Source organism: Heloderma suspectum, chromosome 6 (genome assembly GCF_057233095.1).
Source record: "Heloderma suspectum isolate Gila_16-S chromosome 6, 16-S_ref, whole genome shotgun sequence".
NCBI lineage: Eukaryota > Metazoa > Chordata > Lepidosauria > Squamata > Helodermatidae > Heloderma > Heloderma suspectum.
In genome coordinates this window covers 123,552,458-123,567,625 of record NC_139463.1, presented here as the reverse complement: position 1 = coordinate 123,567,625, position 15,168 = coordinate 123,552,458, and the positions used below count along the sequence as shown (strand labels likewise).

The 15,168-nt window shown below is 45.8% G+C and overlaps 2 protein-coding genes and 1 gene segment (V, D, J or C); all 3 read right to left on the bottom strand.

Annotated features, from left to right (window-relative positions):
* LOC146342978 (immunoglobulin gamma-1 heavy chain-like) overlaps nucleotides 1-15,168 on the bottom strand; it is a 675,086-nt gene that overhangs the window by 214,707 nt on the left and 445,211 nt on the right.
* LOC146342982 (uncharacterized) overlaps nucleotides 1-15,168 on the bottom strand; it is a 197,270-nt gene that overhangs the window by 9,407 nt on the left and 172,695 nt on the right. For both annotated transcript variants that reach the window (XM_084806395.1, XM_084806396.1), the window contains 4 exons: nucleotides 11,308-11,622; nucleotides 9,568-9,903; nucleotides 3,836-4,162; nucleotides 1,283-1,603 (listed from right to left, as the gene is read on the bottom strand). In XM_084806395.1, the coding sequence (XP_084662521.1) occupies nucleotides 1,283-1,603; nucleotides 3,836-4,162; nucleotides 9,568-9,903; nucleotides 11,308-11,622 (1,299 nt within the window). The remainder of the gene's footprint in view (nucleotides 1-1,282; nucleotides 1,604-3,835; nucleotides 4,163-9,567; nucleotides 9,904-11,307; nucleotides 11,623-15,168) is intronic.
* Nucleotides 1-15,168, bottom strand: part of LOC146342984 (uncharacterized) — a 177,535-nt gene that overhangs the window by 137,819 nt on the left and 24,548 nt on the right. The window lies entirely within an intron of this gene.

The window sequence follows — 15,168 nt, the reverse complement described above, 5'->3', positions numbered from 1 at the left end:
AAAACTGGGGAAAAAGTCCTGGGTTGGGGGAGGAAACAGACTCCCCATCTACCACCCTAGGGTTTTTTTGGGGTGTGTGTGTTCTGGATTGTCTTGACCATTGCTTTGATCTACCAAGAATGCCCCCTTGATTATCCTACCTTTGTTTTGTGTTCAGAAAATGAACATTTTCTGTGGCTGCAGAGTTTGTTCCCCTGGAGATTCACCAGAACCCAAGCCTCAACTCTGATTCACACTTGTGTGTAACTCACTCAAAGTGTTTCTACCTGCAAATCTTCAGGCAAATGTGTGAACTGCCTCTGTTGAGAAGAACAGAAGTGAGGCAGGGTGGAATACATGCTCTGTCTGTGGTGTTTGGTTTTGATGGCTGTTTTGCATGTGCAAGTTATCACCAGAATCATTTGAGTAATGGACATGCATATGTGAACCTGTGAACATCCTCTGGCTTGTATTGGCTTTCAGAGGCTAGGTTTAAACTTTAGACTGTGGGCTAGATTTTGGCAGGCATTTAATTGAGCCTAATTTATACCCTGATTTCAGTGTTATTGTACTTCAGGATACATCCTATAGTGCCTACTTGCCATGTCATCCTTTGCTCAGGTCCACATAGTAACCATCCCAAAGGTCCAAGAGGTCACCATCCCAATCTGTGCCTTGGTTCTTTGTGTTCGTGTTTTTTCCCCCTGTGAATACCCATGTTTTATGGTTGCAACAGTGCAAGACAGGGGCATGCAAGCATCACTGGTCCTGCTGCATGTTTCTCCATCTTTCCTCTTTCATGTTCTTTGTCTTTTCTCCTCTGAATCATGACAGGGCTTCCATGGTGCCATTTTCTTGTCCTACGCTGTTGCATTGGTGGCTACATTCCAGGTGTGGTGTTGCACTGGTGTAAGACTACAGTATGAAACATTGCACTAGCACAAGAACCTTTGTGCTGGATCCTATACACTTTTTGCCTTATTCCTTACAACGGGGCTCTTCAAATAGATGAATGAAGAAATAATCACACATAGCAACTTTAAACAGACAGATAGATCCATGATAGATAGATAGATAGATGATAGATAGGGAAAATGAACAACAAATGTTTCATTGAACAAACCTTTCCTACCACTGGAACAATAGTCTTCTAGCAATTGCAAGATGTTTCTACCAAAGAATGTGTAATCTGTTGTAATCTGAAGTGTTAGCAAGTTAAGAAACTGCTGGGAGTTCATCATTCAATGCCAGTCATCCTACTAATTATTACAACCTTAGAACCCACCTCAGAAGATCCACTTACCAATCGGTACATTTTCACTGGCAGTGACTGGCTCATCGGAGGAGGAGTGGTGGACCACACAGCTGTACCTGCCAGCCTTCCCCGCTGCTTCATCTCTGCCAATTTTCAGCATGCTGTAAGTGGTATACACATCTCCAGCCCTTGTCACAATCCCATTGTCATACAACTTTTCATTCAGGGGTATGTCATCCTTCTTCCAAGAGATGGTAATTTCCATGGGGGAAAACCCACTCACATCACAGAGAAGAATCAGGGCCATTGGGCTTTTGAGTGAGATGTCGAAGTTAGCTCGAGAAACGGTAACAGAGGGCTTTTTGGTTTCTAAATTGAAAAGAGAAGAGAGGTATAGCAGATGCAAAATTGTTAATTGTTTATTTTTTTAAAAAACATTCACATGCCCCTCTTAAACAAACAAGCAAGACTGGGGAAAAAAAGGAAGAACAGGGAATCCCTCCCATGTCTATTTGGTCTGGGACCCTGAATTTTCCTGAGAGTGCTCCTATTTTTACCTTTTCAGTGCCTGTTCATAGCCATTGTTCCCCCTCTCTGCTGCCAATTTGGTGCCATTTCTGTCTCTTCATCTTTCTCCTTCCTCAGATGGCACAAATGGTGGTGTAGGGGGCAAGGCCAGGGGGTGCAACCCATTCTCTTACACGCTTTGAGCCCTCATGCATTCAGAGGAATACCTGAATAGAGCTACAATGGCACTGACATCAAATGGAGCCAATTGGGACTGAGAGCGATGCTTCGTGAATAACACTGTCCTCACTCTGAATGGGCAAACTAACTCTCACTCTGAATGAGCAAACTCTCACCTCCCTTTTGAACATACCCAAAAGACCGTAGGAGAAAGAGGCTGCTGCTGAAAATATATGCTGAAATATATTAATGAAAAGCCTCCTCCTCACAGCTCAGGCCTAACTACAGAGTCGAGAGGGCCAGTAGCTCTTTTTTTTAATGCAATGCTTTCGACCATGGCATTTGGAGGGGGAATGGTTCCTATTGATGAAATGTTGAATCAGAAACTCAGCGTGGATTTTTCAGGGAAGTTCTATGAGTAGGACACATGTTAGCCACCTTGCACACCATTTATGGTGGAAAGGCGGGATAGAAACTAAATAAAACTGCCCGGAGAGCTTTGGCTATTGGGTGGTATAGAAATGAAATAAACAAACAAATAAATAATAAAATAATGAATAATAAATGTTGTTTGAAGTCTCGTGGTCGTGGGATCATTTTCTCCACCACCTGCCAAGTCTGTGGATGTGACCAACTCTGGTGGAACATTTTTTATGTGTACATCTCAGCAGGAGCGCTGTAGCGTGGTGGTAGAGCATATACTTCACATGCAAAAGGTGGGTTGTCTGTCCTGAAACTCGGGAACTTGACTGAGTTTTTTTGTGTAAAATGGCAGTGGGCAGCTGTGGCAGGCATCCCCGCCGTGACCCACCACCATTTTGCGCAAAGAAGTTTGATGCCGGGAGGGGGAGAAGGAGCCAGTGGCACACGGCAGCAGGGGCGCTGTGCGCAAAAGGGCACTCCCCTCTCCCCCTCCATTTTGTGCACAGAGGTGGGGGAATGAAAGACTGGCAGGCACAGAAATGCTGCTGTGTGCAAAATGGAGGAGGAGAAGGGAGTGAGGGGACGGAGGAGCAGCTCTCCACTCTCCCCTTCTGGTCCCTGCAACCGTGGTGGCAGCAAGGGCAGGAGAATCCTCCGGCCCTTGCTCTTGCGCTGCCACTGCTGCCATCACAGTAGCAGGGATGAGAGGAGGATGAGAGAAGAGCGCCCCTTCCTGCTGTCGTGGCGGCGGCAGCAGCAAGTTCGGTGGCAAGGGCAGGAGGGTGCATGAGAGGGGCTCCCCTCACTCCTGCTCTCGCTTTTGCTGTTGCACCACCAGCTGATCCACCAGCTGGCCCAACTCGGTGTGGGCTGAGTCGAGCAGGCTGGCAGATGTCAGACCAGAGTTCAGGGCGGGGGTCAAACCGGCAAAGCTCACCAAGCTCCACCCCCCAAAATGGATTCCTCTGACATCCCTAGCAAAAGGTCCCAGGTTCAGTCCCTTACATCTCCTGGTAGGACTGGGAAGACTTGTCTGAAAAAACCTGGAGAGTGGCTGCCTGTCAGTGTAGGCAAGATTAAGCTAGATGAACCAATGGTCTGATGCAGTATAAGGCAGCTTCCTGGAGACATTTTTTCCCCAAAGAGTCTTTTGACAGAAGCTGTGTCCAACTTCTCTCCATCACTGAGTTTTCCATGTTTATTATAAAACTGGGGTTTGAATGAATAAGGCCCTGATCTTGCACAACTGCTGATCATTTCAGTGAGGCCTGCATAGGAATTTTTTTCTCTTAATTAGACAGTATGTCTGTGCAGGTGGGTATCGTTTAGATGTTCTGCCCCAGGCATCATAGGCAGGTCACGAGTGCCATGTTGAGCCCCCACCCAATTCCTGGCCCTCCACGGCACTAATGTCGAGAACTGGGTAGAACAGAAGGAGAACATGCCAAGAGAGTTCACTTCCAGCACCCAGACCCAGGCATGTGCACTCACGTGTATCCTTTTTGATTGTCACATCTTTGGTGACTTCTTCAGAGCAATGGCCAGCTACTTTGCAGGTGAATGTGGTGCCCTTCCTCCACTGCTCCAAAGATACCGAATGGGTACCCAACACATTCTGATTTCCGTTGGCATCTGCCTCCTTCACCATTTCCTTCCGACCCCCGGTGCTGGGCCTGCCATCCACATGCCAGGTTATCTGGGTGTTTTCGAGGCCGGGGCCAGTCACAGCGCAGGTGACAGTTGCTGTCCTCTCAAGCAGGTCTCTGTAGGATGGCTTGATGATGGAGACGGTAGGTGGTCGCATTGAACTGTAGCAGGCTGAGGAGCATCATGCCAAGAGACAGGGAGCCGGGAAGAGTTCATTAGCACTTCTTGTAATCAGCTTTGAATATATGAGAAAATGTTTGGGCCAAAACCCTACACACAGTTACTTGCGCATAACAGTCATTGAACACAGTGGGTTTTACTTCTCAGTAAGCATGCAAGGGACTGGGCTGAAGGTCATTTTTAAAGGTAAGAAAACTGGATAGTAAAAGTGATAAAATATTGTCAATGAGTACACCGTTAGATTGTGACTTCTTTTGACCGTCGAAGGAACACATCTACTAAGTACTAACCCATCTACTTACTTACCTATCTCCATCCACTATCATTTTTTTTATATTTGTTAATGTTTTCCTCATATTTATTATCTTCCTATATTTTTCATGGTAAAGAAGTAAATGTAAAATGATGCACACTGGGGTATAAAACCCTACACATATACGCTGATTGGATCTGAACTGGTGGTTATGGATAAGCAGGAAAGAGATCTTGGGGTTGTGATAGTGCAATGACAATGTCAGGCAAGAGTCTGGCAGTTGTGAAAAGGGCAAATTTGATGCTAGGGGTGATTAGGAAAGGGATCAAAAATAAAACAGTCAGCATCATTAACACCCTTACAGAAATCTGAGGTGCAGCCTGACTTAGAATACTGTGCACAGTTGTGGTCATCCCATCTTAAGAAAGCTGGAAAAGGTACAGAAACCAAAATGAACAGGGGGATGAAGCATCTTCTGTATGAGGAACTACTATGTTAGGAGCTTTTTAGTTTAGAAAAAAGATGACTACATGGGGTAAGAACATAAGAAAAGAAGAAGAGCCACGCTGGACCAGACCAAAGGCGCATCTAATCCAGCATTCTTGTCACATGGTGGCCAACCAGCTGTCGGCTGGAAATGCTCAAGCAGAGCATGGGTGCCACAGCACCCCTACACCATGTTCCCCAGCAACTGGTGTATATAGGCTCACTGCCTCTGGTACTGGACGTAGCTCATAGCCATCAGGACTAGTAGTCGTCAATTGCTTTCTCCATGAATTTGTCCAACCCCCTTTTAAAGCCATCCAAATTGGTGGCCAACACTACATCCTGTGGTAGTGAATTCCATAGTTTAACTATGCACTGTGTGAAGGAGTACTTCCTTTTGTCTGTCCTCCCACCCATCAGCTTCATGGGATGACCCCGGGTTCTAGTATTTTGAGAGAGGGAGAAAAAAGTCTCCCTGTCCACATTCCCCACACCATGCATAATTTTGTAGACCTCTGTCATGTCTCTCCTTACCCTCCCTTTTTCCAAGCTAACCAATCCCAGCTGTTGTAACCTTCTCTTATAGGGGAGATGCTCCAGCCCCTGGATCATCTGAGTTGCCCTTTTCGGTATTGAGAAAGTGACTTTTTTCTAGGGATGGCGGAGAATTCTGCCACGGATTTCAGTGAGGCCGAATGCACTGGCATTTGGTCCCCCGAAACCCGTGGCAGAACGGGCTCCAACCACCCGCCCCCCCACGGATTCCCCCTCGGGACGAAGCTTACCTGGGGCGGATGTTCCAGCGGTGGCAGCGGCGGTGGCTGGTCTTTCGACTGGCTGCTGCGGCCGCCATTTGCGTCTGCTGTTTGCTGTGATAGGCTACGTAAGTATTTATGTAGCCTATCACGGCAAGCAAAAAAACCAACAAAAAACAGCATACGCAAATGGCGGTGGCTACGGCAGCCGCCATTTGCGTTCCCTTTTTTTCGCTGTTTTAGCCTACGTAAATATTTACGTAAGCTATTACGGCGAAAAAAAAGGGGAACGCAAATAGCGTAGTGGGCGCTATTTGCGTTCTTTTTTTTCGCCGTAATAGCTTATGTAAATATTTATGTAGGCTAAAATGGCAAAAAAAAGGAACACAAATGGCTCCCACTACGCTATTTGCATTGCCTTTTTTTTCACCATAATAGCCTACATAAATATTTACGTAGGATAAAATGGCGAAAAATAGGGATAAATAAATCTCTATGGATGGCAACTCATCTCCAGGTTCAGTGCCAGTGAAGCATAAATTGTAAAGGGCCAACCCCTTCACGTTCTGCTTCTGGGCTTCTCAAAGCTTTCTGGCTTGCCGCTATGGGAAACAAGGACATTGGACTAGATGGTCCATTGAACTTATCCAGCAGAGTTTATTTTGTATGCTGAATTATGCCCATTTGTTTGTTTTCTTGCTGTTTGTCTGTGTTGGCTTATGGCCATAAATGAGGCTGTTTGGGTTCCACATTGGGATGGGGTGGGTTTTAATGATGGATCTCTCCTTTTTTCTTTCATTGGTTATAGTGAAATAGTGTAATTACAGTATTTTTTAAAAATGAAAAAAAATAATGGGAGGAAAACAACAATTCACACACACACACAAACACACACACACAAATTTACTATGGTGCAATTAAGAAGCTGCTCATTAGTAATGCTGTTAGCTTGCCTTACATGCAGCCATCTGTGGGCTCCCCTGCGGCCAGTGGATGGCCTAGCCACCCCCACCACACATTCCCCTATCCGCCCTTCTCCCTTTACTGTTTTCCCTCTGGGGGCCGAAAACAAACTTTTTTGCTTCTCTAGGCCACCATGCTCTGTAGTTTCTCTCTGAAGAATAACATTGTTGAGAGGGAAACCACAGTATGGAAGGCTAGAGCATCTTAGCCGCTGTGCCCTGCTGTATTCCACACTTTCCCTCAAGGAAAGGAAAACCGGGTGCTCTAGCCCACCGAACTCTGTGTTTTCCTTCAATACTGTTCACCAGGGAGAAACCACAGAGGTTGGGTGGGCTAGAGCAGCCACCTCTTTTCTAGCAGGAAGAGGAAAGCCTTCCGTATCCAGGGAGGAGAGGTTTAAGGTTTTGATCCCATCCGCTGTGGAGGGGAGGGGAGTGGGGGAGCAGGGCCAGCGTCTAGGGTCAGCATAGTTGGGCACCTGCCAAGGGTCCACATCCCAGCAGGGGCCCAAGACAAGAGCCCCCTGGCGTTGCTCCTCCTCTTTATTGCAACTTGCTTATTCGCCGCCTCAAGGGCACTGGCCCAGACAATGGTGGTGGTGAGGAGGAGGTGAGCAGTAGATGCCACGGCCTGCCTGCTCATTGGCTCTCTGCTTGTCAAGCAATCAAGAGACAGCCGTGATGGGAAAGAGGAGGAGGAGCAGCTGTGACAACGGCAATGAGAAGGCGGACCCACTGCGGGAGGGGCCCACTGGAGGTGCCTTGTCCAGGGGCCCTCAAATCCTGGAGCCGGCAGCGGGGCAGGCGTGTGTGTGTATCTTTCCGTGTGTACGTGAGAGACAACGACTGGGGGGAAAGGCTATGTGGGGGAGGAAGAGAAGGGGCACTTTGACCTGAACCATCGCTGGCCCTGCCCACACCCCCTTGCTGGCATGCAGCCTGTGGGGCAAACGCTTTTCCCAACCGTGCCTTATTTATAGGAATAAATTTAAATGCGAGAAAGCAGGAAGTCGGGGCTACGTTCTTGCATTTAAAAGAGTTCCAACCCACAATTCAGATGTGAAAGAGATGAGGAGACAATACAGGAAAAGCTGGGATGTAACTGGCTGGCAATTACCTCAGGTGCTTCCACCCTAGGTGTTTACTTTGGAGTACACTACTTGGAACAAACCCTGGAGCAAACTTTACTCTTCGTTAACTCATCTACATGACATCAGAATCAAACTGCTGTTCTAATGTGTTTTCCCCATGTTTCTATCACTTTTGAAACCTCAGAAAAGCTGACTCTTTTGTGAGGAATGGATCAACCACACAGTCTCGGTCTGTGTAGATCACAATGCTTCTGTTTTGTCTTTTTTAAGAATGTGATTTGATGTGTGTAGTGATGTTTCGGGCAGTTGAATCCATTGCATCTCTCTTCACCGGAGGTGGGGAACCCTTTTTTCAGCCCAAGAGATGAATTCCAATCTGGCAAAAGTCTTGGAGGCCACATTCCTACTGTGGGTGGGGCCAAAGGCAAAGTGGGTGTGGCCAAAGGCAGAGAGGGTGGGCCCAAAATGTGGTTCTTCTCAATTTTAAGCCTATTTAGATGTAAGTAGGACACCATTTACATGTCTACTCAGAAGTAAGCAGGTATGAATCACTCAGCAGTACTTTCAAATAACATCCCAAATATCAAGGTTCTACATGTCTACTCAGAAGTAAACATGAGCAGTATATCTATTCACAAATAAGTAGGGCAAACCTCTGCATGTCTACTGAGAAGTTTGTCAGACAAACCTCTGCAGGACCAATGTCAGAAGTAAGCAGGACTGAATTACTCATCACAGCAGTTTCACCCTCAGGCTCTACCATCTCTCTCAAAAAGCTTGTATATCTGAGCAGCAGCTGATCAGAGCAAAGAACTTTTCTGGCTGATTGCTGAGAAAGGGGGCCTTTTTCAGTGCTCAGCAATGAAAAGCTCTTCTCTTTGATAAGCTGCTGATAGGAGGCAAGAGCTCTTCCCTGTTGGGAGAGGGGACAGGGCCTGGGGAAGTAGCTGGCAGGCTAGATGGGGAAATCCCATGGACTGAATCCAGCCTGTGGGCCGGAGGTCCCACATGACTTCTCTACACTGTGTCATGCCATTATTACCTTTCCACTCAGCACCCTTTTAGCAGTTTATTTTGTCTAATCTTTTAATTTCTGCTAAAATGCTTTTGTGTCTATACATTTTTAAACATAGTTAACATCTGTGTGGAATTCCAGTTAAATGAAAAAAGCCTTTTAGTGTAAACTTTAAAATTGCATAACAAAAATAAATACGTAGTCTTCCCAGTTGTCTCCGTTTTAGCAGCATGTACCTTTTTTTTAAGAAAACAATTTTTTAAGTCTCAGTAAGATGCTTTTTAGATTACATTAAAAAATCTAAAATATTCACCCAAGAGTGCCTAAATGAAATTTTTTTAGCACAAATTTTAAAGATAAACACGTCTTTAAACTGCCATGCTCCAATGCATTGTCCCTTCCAGGCCCATATGGCTGTGTGTCACATCCCCTGGTATGGGTGGAACGTAACAAGATACATACACACCAAAAACACTCCACCCCCACCCCCAGAAATGTGGAAAGTCAATGGTAATTCCTTATGATGCTTATAGGTGAAGGGAAATGATTGGGTAGCACTAAGAGCCTCCAGCCTGAAAGAACCAGAGTGGGTGATGTGTAAGAAATGAGGGTGTGAACCAAGGAAGGCAATTCTAGACTCCACAGCGAGTGTAGAAGCAGCCTGTCTGCCTTGGGTTTTCCTCTTACAGATGTTGCCCAGATGTACCTGCCAAGCTCATAACTCAGCTTTGCTGTTTACATCCTGGTGAGCCCCTGACAACAACCCACCCTTCTTGACCACTGGTTAATCTTCAGGCAACCATCACCTTTATCTTGAGAGTGGGTATCACTTACCTTGGCACTTGCTGGTGCTGTCTATGGTCACATTCTTGCTGCTCAGTGGATGAGTCACTTTACATGTGTAGAGGTCCCCTTTGTCCCAGCTCTCTTTGCTGATGTTCCATCGGACAAAGCTGGAGTAACTGTGGCCCTTGTCCTTGCCAGCGGTCAACGTCACCTTTACGTACTCTTGCTCCACCTTCCCGTTCTTCAGCCATTCCACACTGGCTGTTCCAGAGCCTTGGCTCTGAAGGAGGCAAACCAATTCCAGGGTGGACTCTGCTGCTCGTTCACCACAGTTGGGGGTGAAGATCTGAACTTGGACTGGCTTTGGGGGTGCCCAAGTGCAACCTGAGAACAGAGAGTAGCAAAGTGCTGCTATTCATTCACTGACATCCTGCCTTTTAACAAAAAAAAAGTATCTAAGATAGCTTACGTGGAACCATTGTAATGCAAAGCAAGTTAAAAAAACCCACCTCAAAATCCAGAACCAAGCTAACAAGTAAAACCTACAAGCAATTTAAAACTACAGCAGAGTGCACTATACAATCATGATCCAAGAAAAGACCCACTTAATTAAAACTGGCTTCACCGCCCCCTCCGCCTCAAAAGCAGACAATGGGTGGACCAGGCATACCTCTCTCAGTAGGTCATTCCACATCATGTGCAACACCCGGGACAGACCTCTCCCTGGGTACCCTGCCCACCTGCCTTATGATATCTGGGTCCCACCACTGTCTAAGACAAGAACCTCCAAAATGGAACTGGCCAGGCCTCTATGTGGAGTGGACATGTAGCTTTTGAGAAATTCTGGTCCCAACCTGTTTAGGGTTTTCAGGTGCAAAGCCGATGGAGGATTGGTGTAAAGTGGTCTGAATAGGAACCTTCTGTCAGAATCCCTGCAGCTGTATTCTGGACCAGCTGCAGCTTCCAAAATGTCTTAAAGAGATGGAGTTTGGGTTTCTGTTTTAAAAGTGCTCTTCACCTCAATTACAAAACCAGGGGGAAACTATGTGTGTTTGCCATTGTGTGTATTTCTTGCCAAGGTTTGGCAGTGTGTGTATCTTATAAATGCTGCAAATAGCAGCTGGCCAGGGACCTGATTGGGGTTGTGATGAAGGTGAATGGGGAGGGGTGTGTAATACTTCCCTCCCACACTGAAATCTGACAGAAATCACAGGACACTAAACCACACATTTAAGATCCCTTATAGTTTGGCCCTCAAAGTGTCAGACTCAAATTCCAGTAGTTCTCCGATGTTCTTTTGTCTCAGCTCTTATGTTAATGTGACTTCAGTATGTGTGCTGTGGACTTCACATGGCCATTTCAGCATGTGAAAAACTGGGGAGTGGGGGTGGGTGGAGGGTCATCTTATGGTAGCTGTTTCTACTCAGAATATGGTTACCCCCAGGATGGAATTGGCTCAGAAAAGATCTGGGTTTGTAGCAAGGGGCTGCCTGCTTCAGGTTCTGTGTGTACCATTGCCCCTTGCCCCAGCCCTGAAACATTGCTCACCAGCCCCTGCCCTGCCCCACCAATGCACAGGCCCTTTCAGGGGATCGCAACAGGGCCCCCAAGGTCACATCTGCCTCCAGCCATATATACCACTGGATGGCCCTACTTCCCCATGGCTCCCCAACACACAGGTCCTCATAGGGGACCGCAACAGGGCCCCTAAGGTCACATCTGCATCTAGCCACATATCCCTCTGGATGGTCCTATTCCCCCATTGCCACCATACTCTAAGAACCTTACTTTTGTATTTGAAGGTTGCCGAGGGGGCGTTTTGCTGGTTTGCATTAGCAGAGCTCTGCACAGTGCATGTATACGGCGTCTTTTCAAAGACCGTGGAAGAGACTGTGAGCCGACTGGTGCTGAGCCACTGATCTCCATTCACTTGTGTGGGCGGGAATTCCTTTTTTCCTTGGGCATCAGGTGTCCATACAATTTTTGACATCGTCTTAGGAGATTCGGTAAGCAAACAGGCAAGGCTCACAGTTTCTGGGGGCGGGGTTTCCATGATGTCACAGCAGGCCAGCAGGGGGAAGATGGAAGGAGGTACTGGGGTGCCTGTAGGAAAGGAAAAAGAGGCAGGAGGTAATGGAGAACGTAAGGAGACAGAAATAACCCTTAAATTGTATTATATTTACACTACATTAGTCATTACATCTTATAAGCCCGTGGGGAACACACATAGAAACTTTATTTTTCCTGACACACTTTCTTAGTGCAGGGGTCAGCAACATGCAGCCTGGGGCATGCATTCAACCCCCACAGCGGTGCCCTCCACTGCTCCAGAAGTTTCTTAAAAATTCCACAAAAAAAGGCATCTGTGTAATGGCTATGAGGCACCAAAAGGATTAAATTTAGCTTGGAAACAAGGTAATTTTAATTCTTATGGTGATACAGAGCAGTTTGCCCCTCTCTTCCTCTTAAAAAAAAAATCTTAAAAAAAACCCCCTCAGGGGGACACACCATGCAGACTGTGTGGTATTCCATTGACTGGGGCCCATGGAGGTCTCCCAAGGGGCAAAAATGGCCCCAGAGATCCCACAGTTGCCAATCCCTGTCCTACTCCTAGAGGATGATATTCACCACCACCACCACCACCGTCAATCAATCATTATCATCATCATCATCATCGGATAAATGTCAGTAAAGCCCTAAACAGGTTATTGGAAGGATCACCTACTCCCATATGTGCCTGCCTAGACCCTAAGATCATACTCAGGGGTCCTTCTCCAGGGGCCCCTGCCAAAGGAAGTGAGGCTGGTGGCTACCAGGAGGAGGGCTCTTCTGCTGTGGCCCCCTGGCTGTGGAATGAGCTCCCTAGAAACGCCCGCCTGGGACTGATGTTGTTCTCCTTCCGGCTCCAGGTGAAGACCTTTTTATTCTCCCAGTATTTTAGCATTTTAGCACCTTAATCTTTTAGCTTTGGTGTTTTAAATCTGTATTTTAAATCTCTGCATTGCTGCTACGCTTTATTCTCGTTGTACTGTTATATTGTGGTTTTGAGCTTTTATATTTTATATTGTTTTATGCTGCACTCTTAATTTTTAAGGTTTAATTTTTGTGAACCGCCCAGAGAGCTTTGGCTATTGGGTAGTATAAAAATAAAAAAATAAAAAAATGCAATTTCACATACCTTTATTTTATTGTGGTTGAGAATTAATCTTATTTCACTCTACTTATATTGATATACAATGTTTCTCAGTATGCGATTCCTGTATCTACCTGCCTACCTTTCTCAGCTCCAATATGGTCACTGCATTTATGGTTGTCTACAGCACATGGCTTGACTTACTTGACTTCAATTAAAACTTCACCAAGGCCACCACAAAGAAGTTTCCAGTAGCAGTTGGCCATGCTCTACATGGCCAGCGGCGCATCAGCATCCCAGTCTATCAGCTACATTGCTCCCCTTCCCATGCTGTCCAGTTCTGTTAAGCCATTCCATTGCCCTGCTTGAATTGAGACTAGAGTGTGCCCTAGAACACACCCAGAGGTTCCATGTTGCTGCACATTCCAGGGAAAGAGTGCAAGTGCTGAAACTCAGTAGAGCTTGTTTTGATTGAGAAACCTCAGATAAACCTATGGGGAACATCACAGTTTTTCTGAGCCTTGTTTGAAAAACCACTGCTTAGTAGGGATAGACACGCGCCCGCTGTCCGGGTTCTCTGGGCGTCCGCTGAGCCCCCACCCCCGCTCGCGTGCCTCTGGACCCATGCTTGACCCCCCACCCCCGAGCCGCCCACACTCACTCAGGACCCATCCTCGAGTGCTGTGATCACCATTTTGTAAAACAAAAGTGGTGATTGCAAAATATGCACACATTTAGTTTTGTACAAAATGGCGCTGTGAATGGGCCATATATGAAAGATTACAGGCATAAATGGGCCATTTATGTAATGGGCTATTTACCCCTGTAATCTTATGCCTGTAGTAATGCACGCCTGTAATAATGGGCCATTTATGCCTGTAATAATTTATGCCTGTAATAATGTAATCATGCCTGTAATTATGTCTGTAAGCTTACTGCCTGTAATCTTAATTATGCCTGTAATTATGCCTCTTAATTATGCCTGCAATTATGCCTCTTAATTATGCCTCTTAGTTAATTAATTTTGCCACTTAACTAATTACACATCCTAATTAATTATGCCTCTTAATTATGCCTCTTAATTATGCCTCTTAATTACGCCTCTTAATTACACCTGTAATTATGCCTGTAATCTTACTGTGTGTAATTATGCCTGTAATCTTACTGCCTGTAATCTTAATTATGCCTCTTAATTAATTAAATCTTGCCTCTTAATTACATCTCTTAATTACACCTGTAACTACCTGTCATCTTAATTATGCCTGTAATTACACCTGTAATCTTACTGCCTATAATCTTAATTATGCTTGTAATTATGCCTGTAATCTCAAGCCTGTAATAATTCATGCCTGTAATAATGGGCCATTAACACCTGTAATCTTGCATATATGGGCCATTCACGGTGCCATTTTGCATAAGATTCGATTCGATGTGTGCAAATTTGCGATTGCCATTTTCTTCCACAAAATGGTGCTTGTGGCGCTCATGGCTGGGTTCCTGGTGAGTGCGAGGGGCTCAGCAGGTGCAGCTTGGGGGCGTGGGCAGGGGGGAGTTGGCCAGACTCCTGGACTCAATTGGGCACCTGCACCATCTCTACTGCTTACACAATTCCAACCTGAGAGTGATGGTGCCCTAAGACCTGAACACATACATTTGCCCACAGTAGTCACATCTTTATCTTTCATATATCCCTTTCCCTGAAGAGAAGCCTGCACACCTCAACAACAGCTTACAATTTCCAGAACAGCCTCTATAAACACCCACCATTACTCCTTATAGGCTTTGGGCCCCAAGCATCATATGCTTGGTGTCAGGAAATGCCTCAGAGAAACTAGGAAGGGGCTGATTTTTTATTTATTTATTTAAAACATTTGTATCCCGCCCAATATCATTAAGATCTCAGAGTGGCATACAGATAAAAAATGAGAATCAATTCTAGTTGAGAATCAGGATCCAGGGAGATGTGATAAGGGGTGATTTATGTTCAGGATCAGCTTGTCAACTGAGCTTTCAGCATGACTTGCGCCCTGACTAGGCGGAGAGTAGGAATAGAGATGTATGAGAATTCTATTTGGGGGTGGTGGTGGAAACTCAATGGATGTTTCCAGCTCAGCCCTCTAGATTTTGTTCCATTTTCCCACCCCACTGGCATTGACTTGCTGTGTAGTGGGTCGAGCCAATATGTGGATTTTTTTTTTTAAATGGCAGCAATTTGTGCATCCCACCCTCACCCCCACCCCGGTTCTGCCATTTGTGCAAATTGTAATTTGTGCAATTTTAAAATTTTTATTTTCGGAATCTTGAAATGTGCCCCAAAGTTCCCACATATATATTTTTATTTTTTAATTGCCTTTCTTGTGCAACTGCACATGATTGCAAGTCCTACTCTATCTGCTATGTAGCCCTGCAGTGGCATATTCCCCTCTTGTCAATATCCTTGTCAATTTCATCCTTTTGTCATTACTCCATTTAGCCCATCAGAGCCATATTCTGAAACTGTCAAACAACTTGTCAAT